This window comes from Canis lupus, chromosome 3 (assembly GCF_048164855.1).
Source record: "Canis lupus baileyi chromosome 3, mCanLup2.hap1, whole genome shotgun sequence".
In the NCBI taxonomy this organism is placed as follows: domain Eukaryota; kingdom Metazoa; phylum Chordata; class Mammalia; order Carnivora; family Canidae; genus Canis; species Canis lupus.
In genome coordinates, this window is record NC_132840.1 from 64,734,731 (window position 1) to 64,752,721 (window position 17,991).

General features: G+C 42.9%; 1 protein-coding gene and 1 long non-coding RNA gene across 2 annotated transcripts in view; one reads left to right on the forward strand and one right to left on the reverse strand.

Moving 5' to 3' along the window:
- The window catches only part of CUL5 (cullin 5), a 95,601-nt gene extending 90,690 nt beyond the window's left edge, over positions 1-4,911 (forward strand). The window contains 1 exon segment of the mRNA XM_072821830.1: positions 1,388-4,911. Within this exon segment, the coding sequence (XP_072677931.1) occupies positions 1,388-1,582 (195 nt within the window). The 3' untranslated portion in view covers positions 1,583-4,911.
- Positions 4,912-15,935: 11,024 nt separating this feature from the next.
- Positions 15,936-17,954, reverse strand: LOC140625095 (uncharacterized). The gene is made up of 2 exons (XR_012024471.1): positions 17,756-17,954; positions 15,936-16,294 (listed from the first exon to the last, which is right to left on the reverse strand). It is a non-coding gene; the product is annotated as an uncharacterized lncRNA (long non-coding RNA).
- Positions 17,955-17,991: the final 37 nt, after the last annotated feature.

The following is a 17,991-nucleotide window of genomic DNA, read 5'->3' on the forward strand; positions in this document are numbered from 1 at the left end:
TGTCATGCTCCTCTTCCAGTGACGTCCAGCTAGAAGGTGCAGGCCAGGGCCAGTGCCCCGGTGCTGTTCTCTTCACTTCTCAACACTTCTCAAGCACAGTCTCCTCCTCAGCTCTGCCAAAGCTGGGAGAGGAGAGCTTGAGACATTTACGTCATTCCTCCTTCTTGGCTCCCGGGATCTCCATGTGCCTAACGGCTTTCCCCCTTCCTCCTTTCTATCTGGACCCTTGAACTAAGCCCCTGTCCTCAAGAGCCTGGCATCTGAATACAGTGAGAATGGAAGGACTCCTAATGACAGGGGTGGGATCCTCATGTCTCTGTGGGGGACGTGGAAGATTCTTCTGTCTTGCCAAACCGTGTCTGGCCCCCCAGTCTGTTATTGCTTTGCAGCAAAACTTCACTGTGAATGTTAAAAGCCAATATTACCCCTCATTTTGTTTTCACATTTCTTTTTAAGATGTTTTAATTTATTCATTTGACAGAGCAAGAGAGCACAAGCAGGGGGAGCAGCAGGCAGAGGAAGAGGGAGGAGTAGAGTGCCCGCTGAGTACAGAGCTTGATGTGGGACTCAATCCCAGGACCCTGGGATCATGAGAGCCAAGGGCAGACTCTTAACCCACTGAGCCACCCAAGCGCCCCTTCACATTTCTTTTTTAACAAATTCTAATCTCCACCAAGGCAGACGGATCCCTTTGCTTTGCTAAGGACAGAGCTTATACTGGAATAGCAAAAGAGAAAAGAATATTTAATAATTTTCTAATTATCCCTTTTACAAGCTTAATAGTAATTGAATCACCAAGGAAATATTTATAAAATTGATTTAGGCAAACAGTGCTTACTGCTTTAGGAAGTCAGAATGTTTAATTGAATCAATAAACTGGAAGTAATGTTTATTGCAAATATAATTTATTATTCTGATAAATAAGTAAAGAGTAGTAATTACTGATTTTTAAAAATAGACACCAACTGACATGTGGCTACCCCAAGAAATAACTCTGTGGACAATGGAAAAGGGTGGGTAAGGGGTTTGTTATATCTTGATTGATGTTTAACACAATATCTGATTATATACATACTGAGTTCACATATAAGATAAATTTTTAAAATATGGATAGTGTGGAAGAAAGTATCCCAGAACAATAGGTGTGGTTTTCTACAAAGCAGTTATGGGTAATTTTGCTTTTCCTCAAAATCTTTGCAATCAGATTTTCTTTTACAGTGAGTAAAAAAAGGTAATTTTATTTAAGTAAAAGCTCCTGGTGTGAAGATAACTAGTAATGAGTCTTTTGAATAGATGTTGAAAAGAGAATGAAATACATAGAAAATTATGTTTTGTTCTACTTAAGATTTAATATATTAATGGTCTTTCATTTTTCTTTTTCTTTTAGGAAGCTATCATACAAATAATGAAGATGAGAAAGAAAATTAGTAATGCTCAGCTGCAGACTGAATTAGTAGAAATTTTGAAAAACATGTTTTTGCCACAAAAGAAAATGATAAAAGAGCAAATAGAGTGGCTAATAGAGCACAAATACATCAGGAGAGACGAGTCTGACATCAACACTTTCATATACATGGCATAATCTTGAATATTATGGACAACATTAAGAACCCAGATTTCAGAGTGCTTGGGCAGAAAGTTGTAACAGTTTGTGCTGGAGGAAAGTTTATTTGGACTTTGATTACATAAACATTAAAATCTCTGCCTTATCTGACAAAACAACTATATTTTGCCAGTCACATTAGTTAGCATGATGGCATTCCCTTCATGTTGCACACTCTGTAACAGCATGCTGTTTTGTGGAGAAACTTGCATTCATGAAGAGCCCATGATGAACTTGTAAAAGTAAATTTGATTTATACCCACCAGAAGAAATAGTCGGGAAGGGTGAGGGCGGGGTTCTTGTTGCTTTCCTCTTTTCCTCTTTTTTTTCTCTCTTACAAAAATGTACTTGCACAAGGAAGGATCTTCAGATATTCGTGCACTGAATAATGCTGTTATGTTTTGTTTTTTTAAAAATGCAATTAAAACTAGAAATAGCACTCTTGGTTTCTTTTGATCAAAAGAGGGAGCTGGTCTATACAATATTGGGGGGGTGGCGCAGATGTAGGTGAGAAGATAAGTATTTTAACAGTATCACACTATTCACACCCTCTCCAGTAAAGTGACAGGATTTAATGGTGACCTGAAAATGATACTGAATTTTTCCAACTTAGAAATGTTGGCTTTCTTTAAGCAGGAGACTGCTAGTTTAGATGTTTGTCGTTAAATAAGGAGATTTAAAATCTTACATGGCTGGAGAGCTTGTTTTGAAAAACTGAAGCTTATATTAATTTGTTGCTTCAATTGTTTAAAAAAAAATGTATGGAGATAGGTCATTTCAACTGCACAGTCAAAAATGGCAAAACAAAGTGTGTTCACTTACACACTTAACGTTTGTACACCTAATACTTACTATGCCAAATTTATTGAAAACAAGGCAGAAATCTACTCTTATATAATATAGTTATGTAACTGACCTCTTGATCCTGAGCATAGAGATATTTTGGAATTTTAACATTTCATGATTAGGGATTTATAGCCTCAGGTTTCTGGAAAGGAAGACATTCTGTTGTAAAAAGTAGTGATTGTCCATTACCAAGGGAAGAGAAAAACCGCAACGTAAGACCCGAAAAGCATAAGCAAAATTGTTTCAGTCTTAATATGAGCAGTAAACTTGCCAAATATATGTACATATATATTTATATATTTTAAAAAATAAACATTTTTAAATGTTCAGAGGGCAACACTTACCTTATTTGTTTCAGTCGATCCAAAGTAGCAACTTAACTAGTTGCTGACAACTGAACACCCAGAGTAATGCAGAGTTCAGGCCTTGAGGACACAGCAACTTAGCAGAGGAACGTATTCCCTGTTGGGAAGGAGTGGCTCTACATGGATTTTTATTCATTACACTGCATGTTCCAAGTTTCTCGCATTTTCTATCTTGTTTGATACCAAGTAATACTTTAAACCTATGATTTTGGAAATGGTAGGAATTGGAATGCTGAGCTTTGAAAAGTGTACGGTGGACAGTATCATGCAGAGTGCTTTCAGGAACATTCCCTGGAATCCATCCCCAGTCCCAAGCCAAGAGGCATTGTGAGCTGTCTGCTGGAAGGAAGGAGAACAAATTCAGAACATTGAAGGTGTCACTGGTATATATTCATATACCTGTTCTGAAACATAGGAAATTGGAATGTTGTATCTAATTTAAAATCTTACACTTAGCTCTAATAATGTGTCCATTATTAGACCAAGTGTATTATGGAGAATTAAACTAAATTGATGATTGTGGACGATGGATATGTTTGAAATTTTAAAAAATAATTTTGTAATAATTGTGGCCCTTACATTTAACAAATAGTTTAGGATTGGGCATATTTGCTTTTCCCATATAAGAATGCCCAGGGAAGACCATGGAAAGGAGAATTAGAGGTCATTTTTTAAAGTTTCAGATTTGTTGCTTTAAACCATAATTGTTCCCAGAACATGTTTGGAATTTCTCATCTTTTTGGTCATTTAATTTGAGAATGAGAGCCATGATGTTTTGATTTATAAAGAGAATTTAATGCAAAAGTGGGTAACTAAATCCATAGCAAAGTTTTCTATTAAATTTTATAAATTTTTTAATACCTAATTATGTCCTAATTATATTTTGGGAAATTGAACAGCAGCAAATACTGTAGACTTACAGTTTTCATCTTTTTTTTTTTGTTATGTATACAAAAGTTTAACTAATTTTTGGTGTTTATGAAAACAGTTTAGTTGACGAGGTGCCTATACCATTGTTAAGTTTTCTTTAAATACGTTTTGATGATAGATTTGCTAATTAAAAAAAAAAATCTGAAAAAAACCGTACCAGCAATGAGCTTAAAAGTACAGAATCACAGTTAGTATCCTTTATTAAGTCCCTTTTCTCTGATTGCACTTAAAAGTGGTACTGTCTGAGCAGGGACGAAGCCTGACATAGTTAAGGGAGAAGAATCTAGGCCACCAGGAGTAGGGCAATGGGATATGTCACAGGTTAATTTAAACTGTGAACACTCCTTTTCTAATTTAAAGATGGAGCCATCTGGAAAATGTTAACCTTTTTGTCCTCTCATTGCCAGAGTAAGTAGACATGAAGCAAAACTTAAAAGAGAACAATTTTAATACTTTCAATGAGAAAACTATTAGGACATTAGTGTTCAATGATTTAATGAGGATCTTGAAATAAATTATGAAGTCTTCCAATTTTTACATTTATTGGTGGGGTCCCTGCATTGTCAGCGTGTTTATTTAAGTCTCTTATTTTGTGCATAAAATGTTAACAATTTCCAAAAATGAAATGTTAGCTTTCTTGTTTTTACTTTTTATTGAATTTAATACAAAATATGACCAGAGTAGTTACAAAGTATTTTGCATTATTTGCAGTAGGATGTCATTGGCCCAGCTCACAGGGCAAATTTTAAAAATTCAATTTGAGTGAAAGATTTGTTAGTTTTCCAGAAAGATTTGCTATCTTAAACTCAAGCCGGTTTTTCTATTTTCATGTAAATGACTGGGATGCTATCTTATAAACTCTTCCAAGGTCATGTTTGTGAAATCAACATTACTTGAGAGCTTTCCTGTCATCTACACTATATATGTTGTCTGGAGTGTTGAACAAATTTGCGTTCCTAAGTTGTAATCTATCTTCGTATGGTATATACGATTTTGAATGTGTGCCACTACATACTGAGATGATAATGCTGTACAATTTTAAATGGTAGCAGTTTCTGTATGCAGTAGGCTGAAATATTTTAATGAACTGCTTAATTTTTGGATTTTATTTTTTAAGTTGTATAATTTATTTTCTTGCAAAATAAAAATGTAATATAAAAGCCTTCACCTATCCAGAAAATGTTCATGTTCTACTCTTAAGTAATTTTTGAGAGTTAAATTTGTGTAATAAGTATATTTACACATTTCATGGTGAAACAGTAAATCTTAGCCTTAGGAATCAAACATGAAAAGTAATCCACTTATTTCTTTTAGATTTCTTTTAGATGATGAAAGCTATCAGAAGTGTAGCTTTCCCAATGGTGATAGCAGCCTAAGGTTATCATGCCTGGAAAAGATAAGATATTTCAGACCTGAACGTGATTAATGCATTCCTTCCATCAGGTTAGATAGGCCAGGTCATAACCACAATATGAATTTTATATGTCAGATAAAAGTAATATATATAATTATTTCATGTTTTGTGTTTTTTGGAAAATTTGTGAAATAGTTAAATTTCAAAGCTAGAGAAAGTTTAGTAATAAGGTTGTGGACAGTGTCTTTCATGGAAGTACCATAGAAACTGGGTGGCTTATAAGCAACAGAAATTTGTTTCGCCCCGTTCCAGAGGCTGGAAGTCAAAGATGAAGGTGCCACCACAGGTGGTTTTGGTCTTGAACCTCTTCCACCGTGCAGCTGCTGACTTCTGGTTGCGTCCTCACATGGAGGAGAGAGGGCTGAGAGAGGTGCCAGGGTCTCTTGTAAGGGCACTAATCTCCTTCATGAAGCTCCTAACCTTATCAAAGCCAGGGCCCCACCTCCCAATACCATCCCACTGGGGATTAGGCTTCAACGTGGGACTTTGGGGCAGATGGATGTCATTAAGTCTATGGACTCCGACTCAACCCTGAGCTCAGCTTGGGACTTGAGCAGGGTGTGGGGTGGGGCAGGGGGGTTAATTTGGAAAAGTCTGGTCTCCGTATAGTATTCACCTAACCCTAGAGATAGACTTCCCGCTAACCTTGAGCTCCTGGGCCACTCATTGCTGGGCCTCTCCCAAGTCCTGGTCGGGCCCTGGGAATCCTCTGTGGGCTACACCTCGCACCTCCTCACTACACTCTGCAGAAAAGGATTTTACGTGTTGGACGTTTGTGACAACTGGATTGATTTTCCAATAGCGTTTGCTCATGTTGTGTCTGGGTCACATTTGGGTAATTTTTGCAATATTTGAAACATTCATCCTATCTGTTACAGTGACGAGGGATCTTTGATGGTACTTCTGTGGTGGTTTCAGGTGTCTGAGCTGCCCCCATGTGAAGACGGCATATTGCATCAATAAATGTGTGTGTTGCGACTCCACCAACTGTTTCCTCACCTCCCTCTCCTTGGGTCTCCCTCTGCCTGAGACACAATGTTGTTGAAAGCGGACCAGTTAGTAGCCGCACAGCGGCATCTCAGTATGAAAGGGAAAGGAAGAGTCGCCAATCTTTCACTTTAAACCAGAAGCTAGGGATCCCTGGGTGGCGCAGCGGTTTGGCGCCTGCCCTTGGCCCAGGGCGCGATCCTGGAGACCCGGGATCGAATCCCACATCGGGCTCCCGGTGCATGGAGCCTGCTTCTCCCTCTGCCTGTGTCTCTGCCTCTCTCTCTCTGTGACTATCATAAATAAATAAAAAAGTTTAAAAAAAATAAATAAATAAACCAGAAGCTAGAATTGATTAAGCTCAGTGAGGAGGGCGTGTCGAAAACGGAGACAGGCCAAGAGCTAGGCCTCTTGTGCCAAACAGTCAAGTTGTGAATGCAAAGAAAAAGTTCTTGAAGAAAATTAAAAGTGCTACTCCAGTGAATGCAATAATGATAAGAAAGCCAAACAGCCTTATTGTCAATACAGAGAACGTTCTAGTGGTCTGGATAGAAGATCAAAGAGGCCATAACTCCTTTAAGCCAAAGCCTAACCCAGGGCAAGCCCCCAACTCTTCGATTCCATGAAGGCTGTGACAGAAGAAGCTGCAAACACCTGAAGCAAACGGAGGTTGGTTCATGAGGTTTAAGGAAAAGCTGTGTCCATAACATCAAAGTGCAAGGTATGGCAGTAAGTTCTCCAGACGTTCCAGCTAAGAGCATTACCGAAGGTGGCTACACTTAACAGATTTTCCATGTGGATGGACTGGCCTCCTGGAAGAAGGTGCCATCCAGGACTTTCAGAGCTACAGAGCAGAATCAGTACCTCAAAGCTAAAGGACAGGCTGACTCTTGTCAGGGGCCGATGTAGCTGGTGACTTCAAGTTGAAGCCAGTGCTCATGTACCACTCTGAAAACCCTAGGACCCTTGGGAACTATGGTGAGTCTCTTCTGTCTGTGCCCGATGGATGGAACAACACAGCCTGGATGTGAGAAGTGTGTGTTACTGGCACAGAAATGTGCATGTAAATCAACGGATGGGGATGAAGAGCTCAGAAATAAACCTATGCCTTGAATACCAATTAATCTATGACGAGGGAGGCAAGAATATGCAATGGGGAAGGGACAGTCTTTTCAATAAATAATGTTGGCTAAATGGGTTACTTTTTTTTTTTTTTTAAAGATTAGAGAGAGCATGATGGGTGGAGGGGGCAGAGGGGGAGACAGAATCCCAAGCAGACTCTGCCATATGCAGAGCCTGACAACCATGACCAAGATCATGACCTGAGCCGTAATCAAAAGTTGGACGCCCAACTGACAGAGCCACCCGGGTGCCCTCAAACTGGACCACTTTCTTACACCATACACAAAATTAAGTGGATTAAAGACCTAAATGTGAGGCCTGAAACTAAAATTGGAGACTACACCAAAATGAAGTAAAGGACTCCATCAACAAAACAAAAAGACAACCTATTGAATGGGGAGAACATACCCATAAACGACATATCCAACATGCAGTTAATAACCAAACTATATAAAGAACTCATACAACTTAACATGAAAAAGTTCGAATTAAAAAGGGCAAATTTGGGGATCCCTGGGTGGCGCAGTGGTTTGGCGCCTGCCTTTGGCCCAGGGTGCGTTCCTGGAGACCGGGGATCGAGTCCCACGTCAGGCTCCCGGTGCGTGGAGCCTGCTTCTCCCTCTGCCTGTGTCTCTGCCTCTCTCTCTCTCTCTCTCTCTCTCATAAATAAATAAAAATTAAAAAAAATAAAAATAAAAAGGGCAAATTTGTAATTTTATATAATTTTTTTTCTCAGACTCCCCAAAATATCAAAAGTTGGATCCAGTCCTGCTAAAAAAATGCAAAAAGAAGGCTGTCGGCAGGCACTCAAATGTGCGGTCAGTGAATGAGAGCATGTGTGTTTGAGAATAGCGTAGATTGAACAGAGGTCAATGTTTTAACCTTCGAATGAGGAGCCTTTATTTTCTAATTGTTTATTCTAAGCTGTAAAATCAAATATGGACTTTCTATACCATTACACTTCTGTTTTGACCCATGGACAGTCTGGAGTCTTAGATTCTTACTTATAAACTTTTATGAATGTCTGATTTTTTAAAAAGACATCCATGTAAATATACGCAATTCTTGGTGTAAATTTTAAGAAATCATGATCAGAAATCGTGACGTCCTACAGTGAGTAGAAAGAGTACGTAGCAGCTTCTCTCTGACCTGGTCATGATCTAAGGTCACACGTGCTGATCCAAACTTAGATCTGCTCTCCTCTTTGGCTGCCAGCCGGAAGCATGACAGGTGGCTTCCCTGGATGTTAGGGAGTTTGCTGTTTTCATTCCTTGATTCAAGAAATCCAGCGTTTCTCCTCTTACGTTGTGGTTACGGAGGCAGACTGATGGTGCTTGGACGTTTCCTCAATCGTGGCTGATGTTCGAAGCTTAGCAGTGGGAATGGAGAGGATAAGGAGGTCTGAGGAAAGAGCTGAATTTGCACTAAGCCAGGTTGGGAAATCACTCCTTGTTGAGACAAGTACGGGGCCTCCGAGGAAGAGCAGATGGGGCATTTGGGTGGCTCAGTTGGTGAAGCGTCTGCCTTCGGCTCAGGTCATGATCCTGGGGTCCTGGGACTACTTACCCCGAGGGGAGTCTGCTTCTCTCTCTGCCTTTGCCCCTCCCTCCACTCTTGCTATCTCTTTCTCTCTCTCAAATAAATAAAAAATCTTAAAAAAAAAAAAAAAGTGGAATCTGGGATTACCTTCACGCGGCCATCTCCCTGTGGCTGCTGCAGGTGTCCTCTACCTCCACCATTCTCAGCAGATGCTTTGAGAAAATAGCAGAGGAAATGTGACCTTCAGGCGTGAACTTCTGTAACTTGCCTTCCCTCCCATCCAGGCTTGCCTGGTGGTGCACATCTTCCCCCGCCTGCCTGTCCTCGCTTCTCACTCGGGACGACTCGTTCACTTTCTCACTGAAACTCCATCTCCTGCTTCCTGGGTTTTGCTCCCCAAATCCAAGTATCTGCTATACCTTCCAAACAGCCTCTGGTTATTTCTTCCTTTGCCTACAACCGCGGTTAGTATAGTTTCGGTCCTTGGACAGCAGCGTTACCGCTTGAGAACTTGGAAAGCACAAGGTCGAGCTCCCCGCATCTGCGGGAGCTGGGAGGGCCCAGCAAGCCTCGGGGCCGCGGACACGCAGTGGGTCTGAGACCCGCTAACAGACACGTTCGAGAGGCCGCCGAGGCCGCCGTCCCCTACCTCGCTGGCGCTGTGACCTTAGTTTGTTCTGTTTTCTTCTAAACATCTCGGAAGTGTCGCCCGCAGTCTCCCACTTCGTGCTCCTTGCCGTAGGTCCGCACTGGTTCTGTGCCAACGTCATCGTCCCTGTTGCTTCATCAAAGGTTCTTCAATCTTCCTCTTACTTGATCTCCTTACAGCACTTGCAACTTTTAAATTTAAATTCCAGTGAGGGGATCCCTGGGTGGCGCAGTGGTTTGGCGCCTGCCTTTGGCCCAGGACGCGATCCTGGAGACCCGGGATCGAATCCCACATCAGGCTCCCAGTGCATGGAGCCTGCTTCTCCCTCTGCCTGTGTCTCTGCCTCTCTCTCTCTCTCTCTCTGTGACTATCATAAAAAAAAAAAAAAAAAAAAAAAAAAAAAAAAAAAGTGTAAATTCCAGTGAGTTAACATACAGGGTAATATTAGTTTCAGGTGTACAATGTAGTGACTCAGCACTTCCCCAGGGGAGCCGGTGCTCATCGCGACAGGTGCGCTCCTCCATCCCCAGCACCTGTTCCCCCCGCCCGCCCCCCACTCCTCCTCTGGTGCCCAGCAGTGTGTTCTCCGTAGTTAAGGATCTGTTTCTTGGTTTGTCTCTTTGTTTATTCCTTTCATGCATTTGTTTTGTGTCTCAAACTCCACACACAGCAGTTCCCAGTTAGTGAATTCATTTCAAGCCCTGGTGTCAGATGCATTCTGGCTTCATCTCACACTTTCCGAGCTCTGCTCTCCTTCCCTGGCTCCTCCTCAGACTTTTCCTCGGATTCCCTCCTCTTGCGGAGCCACATGAGCTTCCACTCCCTTCCTCTTGCTTCCACCACCGTCTGCATGTGGGTGCTCCACACTGTGTCCAGCCCAGGCTTTCCCTGCCAGGAGCAACGGGTCTTTCTGGCTTGTTCTTGAACATTTTACCATATGTCACAAACTTGCTCTACTTAGGAGCTAACTCAGTCCCCCAAGTTAGTTACCTTGATCGAATTTGCTACCACTTCCCTCCCCAACCCACTATTAATTCTACTTCTGTTTTATATCCACAATCGACCTTCGTTTACCCTTACTTTTACTGCGTTTGCTGAATATAAAACATTTTATGTCGTGCTTAAACCATCTCAGGTAGGGCAGCCCCGGTGGCGCAGTGGTTTAGCGCCGCCTGCAGCCCAACGCGTGGTCCTGGAGACCCTGGATTGAGTCCCACGTCGGGCTCTCTGCATGGAGCCTGCTTCTCCCTCTGCCTGTGTCTCTGCCTCTTGTATGTCTCTTGTGAATAAATAAACAAAATATTTTTTTTTAAAAAGCAATAGAAAATACTGTTAAGCTGAGGATGCATCTAACACACCTAATCTACCTAACTTCATAGCTTTCTGTAGCCTACCTTAAATTTGCATTAGCCTCTAGTTGGGCAAAATCATCCCATTTTATAATGAAGCATTGAGGGGCATCTGGGCAGCTCAGTTGGTGAAGTGTCTGCCTTCGGCTCAGGTCATGATCTCAGGGCCCTGGAATTGATTCCCCCATCGGGTTCCCTGCTTAGTGGGGAGTCTGCTTCTCCTTCTCCCTCTGCCCTTGTGCTCTCTCACTCTGTCAAATAAATACATAAAATCTTTTTTTAAATACATAATAAGGGATCCCTGGGTGGCGCAGCAGTTTGGCGCCTGCCTTTGGCCCAGGGCGCGATCCTGGAGACCCGGGATCGAATCCCACGTCGGGCTCCTGGTGCATGGAACCTGCTTCTCCCTCTGCCTGTGTCTCTGCCTCTCTCTCTATCATAAATAAATAAAAAAATTAAAAAAATACATAATAAAATGTTGAAAGTTCATGTAATTTATTGAATGCTGTGTTGAAAGTGACAGAATGGTTGTCAGTACATCAATTGTTGACCGTAGGGGTTGCAGGGCTGGCTGGGAGCTGCCCAGCATCAGGGGACAGGATGGACCCCTGGCCAAAGAAGATCAGCGTTTCACATGCCAAGTGCAGTTTATACTGATGTGCATCACCTTCGCACCACTGTGGAGTTGGAACACCATAAGTTGAACCGTGTCAGGGACCTCTGTATTTGGCTTATGTCGATTGACTGGGTTTGCATATCTGGCTTTAAGAGAACAAGGAAATCACTGGAGTCTTGGCAGCTGAGGATTGGCCAGCTGGATAGCTGTCCAGGAGCATCTACAGGAACTCAAAAGTTAGAATCCAAGTTTTGATTTCCTGACATGGCTCCCCCAGGCAAGAGGGGTGCCACTTTGGGCCTAGACATTTACTTCAAACAACAGGATATAAACATTTCCACATGTCCATGAAAGAAGCTCTCTTGACACTTTGTACTTCCCAGAACTTCAAAGAAGGAGATGGTTTGTGGCGCATATGAAGAAAACATAAGGGAATTCCATATGTTCGTTGGACCTCAGAGGTGTGTATTAGTTTCCCACAGCTGCTGTAACAAAGTACTCCAGACTGAGTGGCTGAGAATGAGGAAATTTATTCTTTCATGATTCTGACGTCTGGAAATCTGAAACCCATGTGTTGCCAGGTTGCTTCCTTATGCAGGTTCTAAGGGAGAATCCGTTCCATGCCTCCCTCCTGGCTTCAGGTGGTTGCCAGAACTTGGTGCTGGTTGGTTTCTGGATGTGCTACTCCACTGCCTGCTTCTATCTCCATATGGTCTTCTTCCCTGTGTCCTCCCTTGTTACAGGGACCCCATCACCGAATTGAGGGCCCAACCTAATCTGTTATGACCTCATTACATCTGCAAAATATTCTATTTCTAAATAAAGTCAGGTTCACAGGTATGGGAGTTAGAACTTTGGGTGACAATATTCAACCTAGTGCAATGAGTTATTCCCATAAATTAACTATTATAGGAAGACTTGTTGATGTGAATAATGACATCCTTGTTGTTTTATGAATGTTATATCCACATTTTCCACTATGTATCTCTTACATGTTTTAATTTTATAATTTGTTCCTTGATGTGAAAATATTGTTATAACCTTCATAAAACTAACACCTACCTCTAGAAAACCACGCTGGGGGATATGGCTGTAATTATGGCCTTTACAGAGAGGAAGAGGCCAAAAATTTTTATTTTATCAAGACTGGTAGTATATTTTCCAAGACATAAGTAGCCACCTAACACTTCTGCCACTAGGTGGCGTTATTGGCTATTGGCTACATTTTTTTATTTTTAAAGATTTATTTGAGAGAGAGAGCAGGGAAGGAGCAAAAGAGAACATCTCAAGCAGACTCCCTGATGGTCACAGAGCCGTGGCTCAACCCCAGGATCTCGAGATCATGACTTGAGCCAACATCGAGAGTCCAAGAATCAGCCACTTAACCAACTGGTTCACCCAAATGCCCTTTGGCTACATTCTTTAACAACTATAATTAACTTTACCATCTAAGATGAACTACATTTCTAAAGATGTAGATCTTTTTCTTTTTTTAGGTAAACTCTACATCTATGTGGGACTCCAACTCACTTCACTACCCTAGATCAAGAGTCCCACGCTCTATGGGCCGAGCCTCAGTCAGACGCTCTGAAAGGTATAGCTCTTTATTAATATAACTGTGTTCAGACACTATGTTTCTTTCCGAAACTGAACTTAGTTTTGTTTTTTCATTTGTTCTGTTTTTTATCTTAATGCTCCATTTCTATCTCCAGAAGAAATTTTTTAAAAAAAGTTTTTAAAATTGACTTATTCATGAGAGACACAGAGAGAGTACCAGAGACACAGGCACAGGCAGAGGGAGAAGCAGGCTCCATGCAGGGAGCTCGACGTGGGACTCGATCCCGGGGCTCCAGGATCACACCCTGGGCCGGAGGCGGCGCTAAACCTCTGGGCCACCCGGGCTGCCCTCCAGAAGAAATTTTAATCCAGTCATTTTCACCTAAACTCAGTCAAATTCAGTTATCTCTTCATAAATTGAGGTCTGCCGCTTTGTAGATTGTCCCCTTCCCCTGTTCTGTCTTGGGCATTCCCATCATCCTGGTCTGACTCACACCCAGGGGGGCCAGGTCCACCCTGACTTGTATGGTGAGGTCCAATGTCCCAGGAGTGGGGCCCTCAGGGATCACCAGCTCCAGCTCAGCTGAGTGCCAAGCTCTTCACAGCTCCAAAAGGAAAGTCACCCATCTAGCTGTGTCAGGACTTAGTGGATCCCTGGGCTCTGTGAGGCTACTGCTTCATCCTGTGTTCCTGTGGGCTCCTGTTTGGGACCAGCTGGCTGACATCGGGGAACTCACATCTACTCTCATAACACAGAACTCACTGTGCTGTCACACCCTTTGTGGCTGGGCCGCATGAAGGTCTGTCTCAGGGATATACACCCCCTGGTGGGTTCTCTGACTTCCTCTCCAGCACCTGCCTTTCTCCTCTGGGTCCTATTTAACCAGTATTTGGGGTGGGGGGTAGGAAATACAGATTTTCAATTTTTTCTTTCACCTGGAACAGTGATATTTTGGAATAAGAAAGCTAGTGTTCTTTTGTCTGTTTATTTTGTTCTGCTTCCCCCCTAGATGACTGTGACTTGACATCTACACACGAACGGGGGACCTCACAGATGGTAGAAGGATCACGACGGAGAGGCGGCACAGGGCAGCACAATCTGGTTCTTAGCTACTGTTTTTTCTACATTCCTCCCTCCACCTAAGTGCAAGTATCACTAAGTTCCTCTGTGCGTGATTTTTTCCTTGGGAAACCTGTCCACATAACACCTTCAACAGTTACCTCTCTGCTCTCACTCTCGACTCTAGGCTTTCATCCTGAATTGGTTCCCAACTAAAATTTATTTGACAAATGTAGATGAAGACCAGAATTAGTTTTTACTCATTTAGAAGTCTAAGCTGCACAAAGTATAGACCACTCAAGTGTGACAATTATTCTGGATGCAGGAGAGTTTTCTATTTTCTGTAAAAAATCCAGAATTTTCTTATGGTTAGATTTTTTTTTTTTAAACAAGCTGTGCCTTGGGATGTCTGGGTGGCTCAGTTGGTTAAGGGTTTGACTCTTGATTTTAGCTCAGTTCTTGATCTCAGGGTTGTGAGTTCAAAACCCATGTTGGGCTTCAGCAACAGAGCCAGCTAGGTGCCCCAAGCTCCTTTTTTTTTTTTTTTTAAAGTTTAGTTTTGAAAAGCAGCTGTTTGCTGTAACTCAAGAGTAAATTTGCTGTCCTTCTCCTTCAAATGCCCCAAGTCTCTTTGAACATCTCTAGAAGCTGTCCTGTCCAACAGAGTGGCAGTATTTCCTGTGATGGCACAATTGTCCAATCAAACCTGACCCCTGGGGGCGCCTGGTGGCTCAGTCCATTGGGCTTCCAACTCTTGGCTTCAGCTCAAGTCATGATCTTAGGGTCCTGGGATCAAGCCCTGCATTGGGCTCTGCACTGGGCAGGGAGCCTGCTTGAGGATTCTATCTCACCCTCCCTCTCTGCTCTTCTCCTCCCTCATTCTCTGTCTTTTTCTCAAATATTTTTTTTTAATTTTAAGCACAGAAGTCAGCTCTCTTTTTTGTAAATATTTATTTATTTATTATTTGAGAGAGAGAAAGAGAGACTGAGTGTGGGGAAGAAGAGAGGGAAAGGGAGAGTGCCAAGCAAACTCCCCACTGAGCTTGGAGCTAACACGGGATTCAGGGCTCAGTCTCACAATCCTGAGGTCATGACCTGAGTCAAAACCACAACTGGGACCCAGGTGTCCTGCCCCTGTTCTTCTAGGGCAAGTCTCTCCTAAGGCAAAACTAGGATAGAGGTTAAGACCTTAGATCCAGACCCAGACTGCCTAGGTTCAAACTGGTGCTTGGTCACTACTTGCTCTGTGACCTTGGACAAATTTTGATACTTTTGTATCTGAATTTCCTTACTTATAAAATGTGGATAGTAACACTCCCTAACTCACTGGGTTTTTGAGAGGATTAAATGAAGTGCACTGTGAAAGAACTGTCCTGTACTAAGAACTGCAGAAGTAACTAGTATTATATCCTGCTCATCCTTCACTGTTTGATCCCCTCCTGGACTCACCAGTTTTGACCTCTCACAACTGGTGATATCTATTTATTTGATATGTATGTGTGTGTGTGTGTGTGTGTATATATATATATATATATATATGATACATAAACATACATTTTTATATATATTTTATATATTTATATAATATGCACATATTATCTATTTTGGGTCTTACACACACAGTTTAAACATGGATAGATATTATAATATTTTCTTTCAGTAGCTATTGAAGCAATAGGTATGGAAAGGTATGTACTTGGCCTGGAGGAGGGTCAGCGAGAGAGAAAGCATTGAGTGTGACATTCAAAGGAAGGTAGTAGGACTTGATGACTGTGAATATAGAGGCTCTGGTAGATGAAGGCATCAAACAAACTTTAAGGGACAACCTGGGGTACCTGGGAAGTTAAAGTTAGGGGTGCTGTGCATATGTATTGCTTTGTTAAAAAAGACCACAAACATTATAGTTTAAAACAAAAACAACCATTTAATTTCTTTCACGGTTTCCAGATTCAGATAGAGCACACAAGGGAAGCCCATGTCTGCTCCATCATGTCGGGCTTTTGCCTGGAAGGGTTGAAGGCTGGGAACTGGAATCATCTGAAGGTTTTTTTGTCCATATTTCTGCCTGGAAGCCACACAACTTCAATTCTGCCACAGTGACTGGTCCAGGCAGTGAGTATCCTCTGTGAATTCCAGGGAAGCGAACACAGATCTCACCTCTGGCTGGAGGCATAAGCATAAGTTACCTTGATAGAGGAGCTTGTGGGGTGGGCTAACTCCAGGGCTGGCCGTCCTTCAAAAACACCATCTCCCTCAGCTGCCAACAAAACATAGTATCAACAAAATGTAATGAAGGTTAAGAATTTTACTTCAGGAAAAACATGGGCTTGGGGTAAGTTGAGGTGTTCACTTTGTACGCGGTTACTCCTTATCTTCCATATGACAATCAACGTAAAAGAAAATAATGTTCAAGATACAGAGATTCAAGGTTAAGGAACGGGTTCCCCAAACGTGAGGAAAATAATCATAGCTAACATTTCCGTGGTTCTCTGGGAAAAGGCACAGGAAAGGGATGAAATGTAAAGATGATCAGTTCAGACTCCGGCTCTACCACAGTGTGCAATGGTGAATAAAAAGTTAACTTCTTAATACTTCCGTTAGCTCATTAGTTAAGGGGTGGATGCTGCAGCATCTAATTCATGGTTGTTTTTTTTTTTTTTTTTTGTGAAGATTACTATAATACCTAAAAAAAATTAGTTAATTATTTTTGAGAGAGAGAGAGCACGAGTGGGAGGGGCAGAGGGGAAGGGAGAGAGAATCCCAAGCAGAGTGTGTGGAGTGAAGAGCCTGACCCCGGGCTGGATCTCATCACCCTGGAGATGACCTGATCTGAAATCGAGGTCCTATGCTTAACCATCTGGGCCAGCGAGACGCCCCAGGATTAATGTAATTCTTAACGTGTGGGCACCTGTCTGGTTCAGTAGGTGGAGCATGTGACTTTTTTTTTTTTTTTTGAAGATTATTTATTTTTTCATGAAAGACACAGAGGAGAGAGAGAGGCAGAGACACAGGCAGAGGGAGAAGCAGGCTCCATGCACCGGGAGCCCGACGTGGGACTCGATCCCAGGACTCCAGGATCACGCCCTTGGACCAAAGGCAGGTGCTAAACCACTGGGCCACCCAGGGATTCCCCAGCATGTGACTTTTGATTTCTAGGTCTGAGTTCCAGCCCCAGGTTGTGCATAGAGATTACTTAAAAAATAAAAAGAAACTCTTGGGGCGCCTGTGGGGTCGGTCGGTGAGGCGTCTGCCTTCGGCTCAGTCATGATCCCAGGGTCCTGGCATCCAGCCCCCCATGGGGCTCCTTGCTCCTCGGGGAGGCCGCTTCTCCCTCCCTGTCTGCCCCCCCCACCCCTGTTCGTCTTCTCTCTCTGTCTCAAATAAATAGAATCTTTTAGTAAAAAGAGTGATTCTGGGGATCCCTGGGTGGCGCAGCGGTTTGGCGCCTGCCTTTGGCCCAGGGCGTGACCCTGGAGACCCGGAATCGAATCCCACATCAGGCTCCCGGTGGGTGCATGGAGCCTGCTTCTCCCTCTGCCTGTGTCTCTGCCTCTCTCTCTCTCTCTGTGACTATCATAAATAAATAAATAAATAAATTAAAAAAAAAAACTATACTTAAAAAAAAAAAAAGAGTGATTCTTATTAATTGCTCCGTAAAGTCAGCTATTAACATGTATCCTATTCCTCCTACTGAAACACAATCGCAAAAGTGTCTCACCACACATGAAACGCTAACTGGGTTGCTCAATCGTATTTGGATGAGCCGGGTGGGTCTGAGCGGGAGAAGCACCTCCACCGCCGGCCCGGCAAGGTCAGAAGTGGGGTAAAGGGCCTGGCAGCCGGGCAAGTGCCGGCGGGGGTCGGGGCCAGCGCCTGGGGCCGCGTCTGTCCTCTGTGGCCCCGCCCCCCGCCGCCCCGCCGCCCCGCCGCCCCGCCCGCCGGCCAATGGGCGCG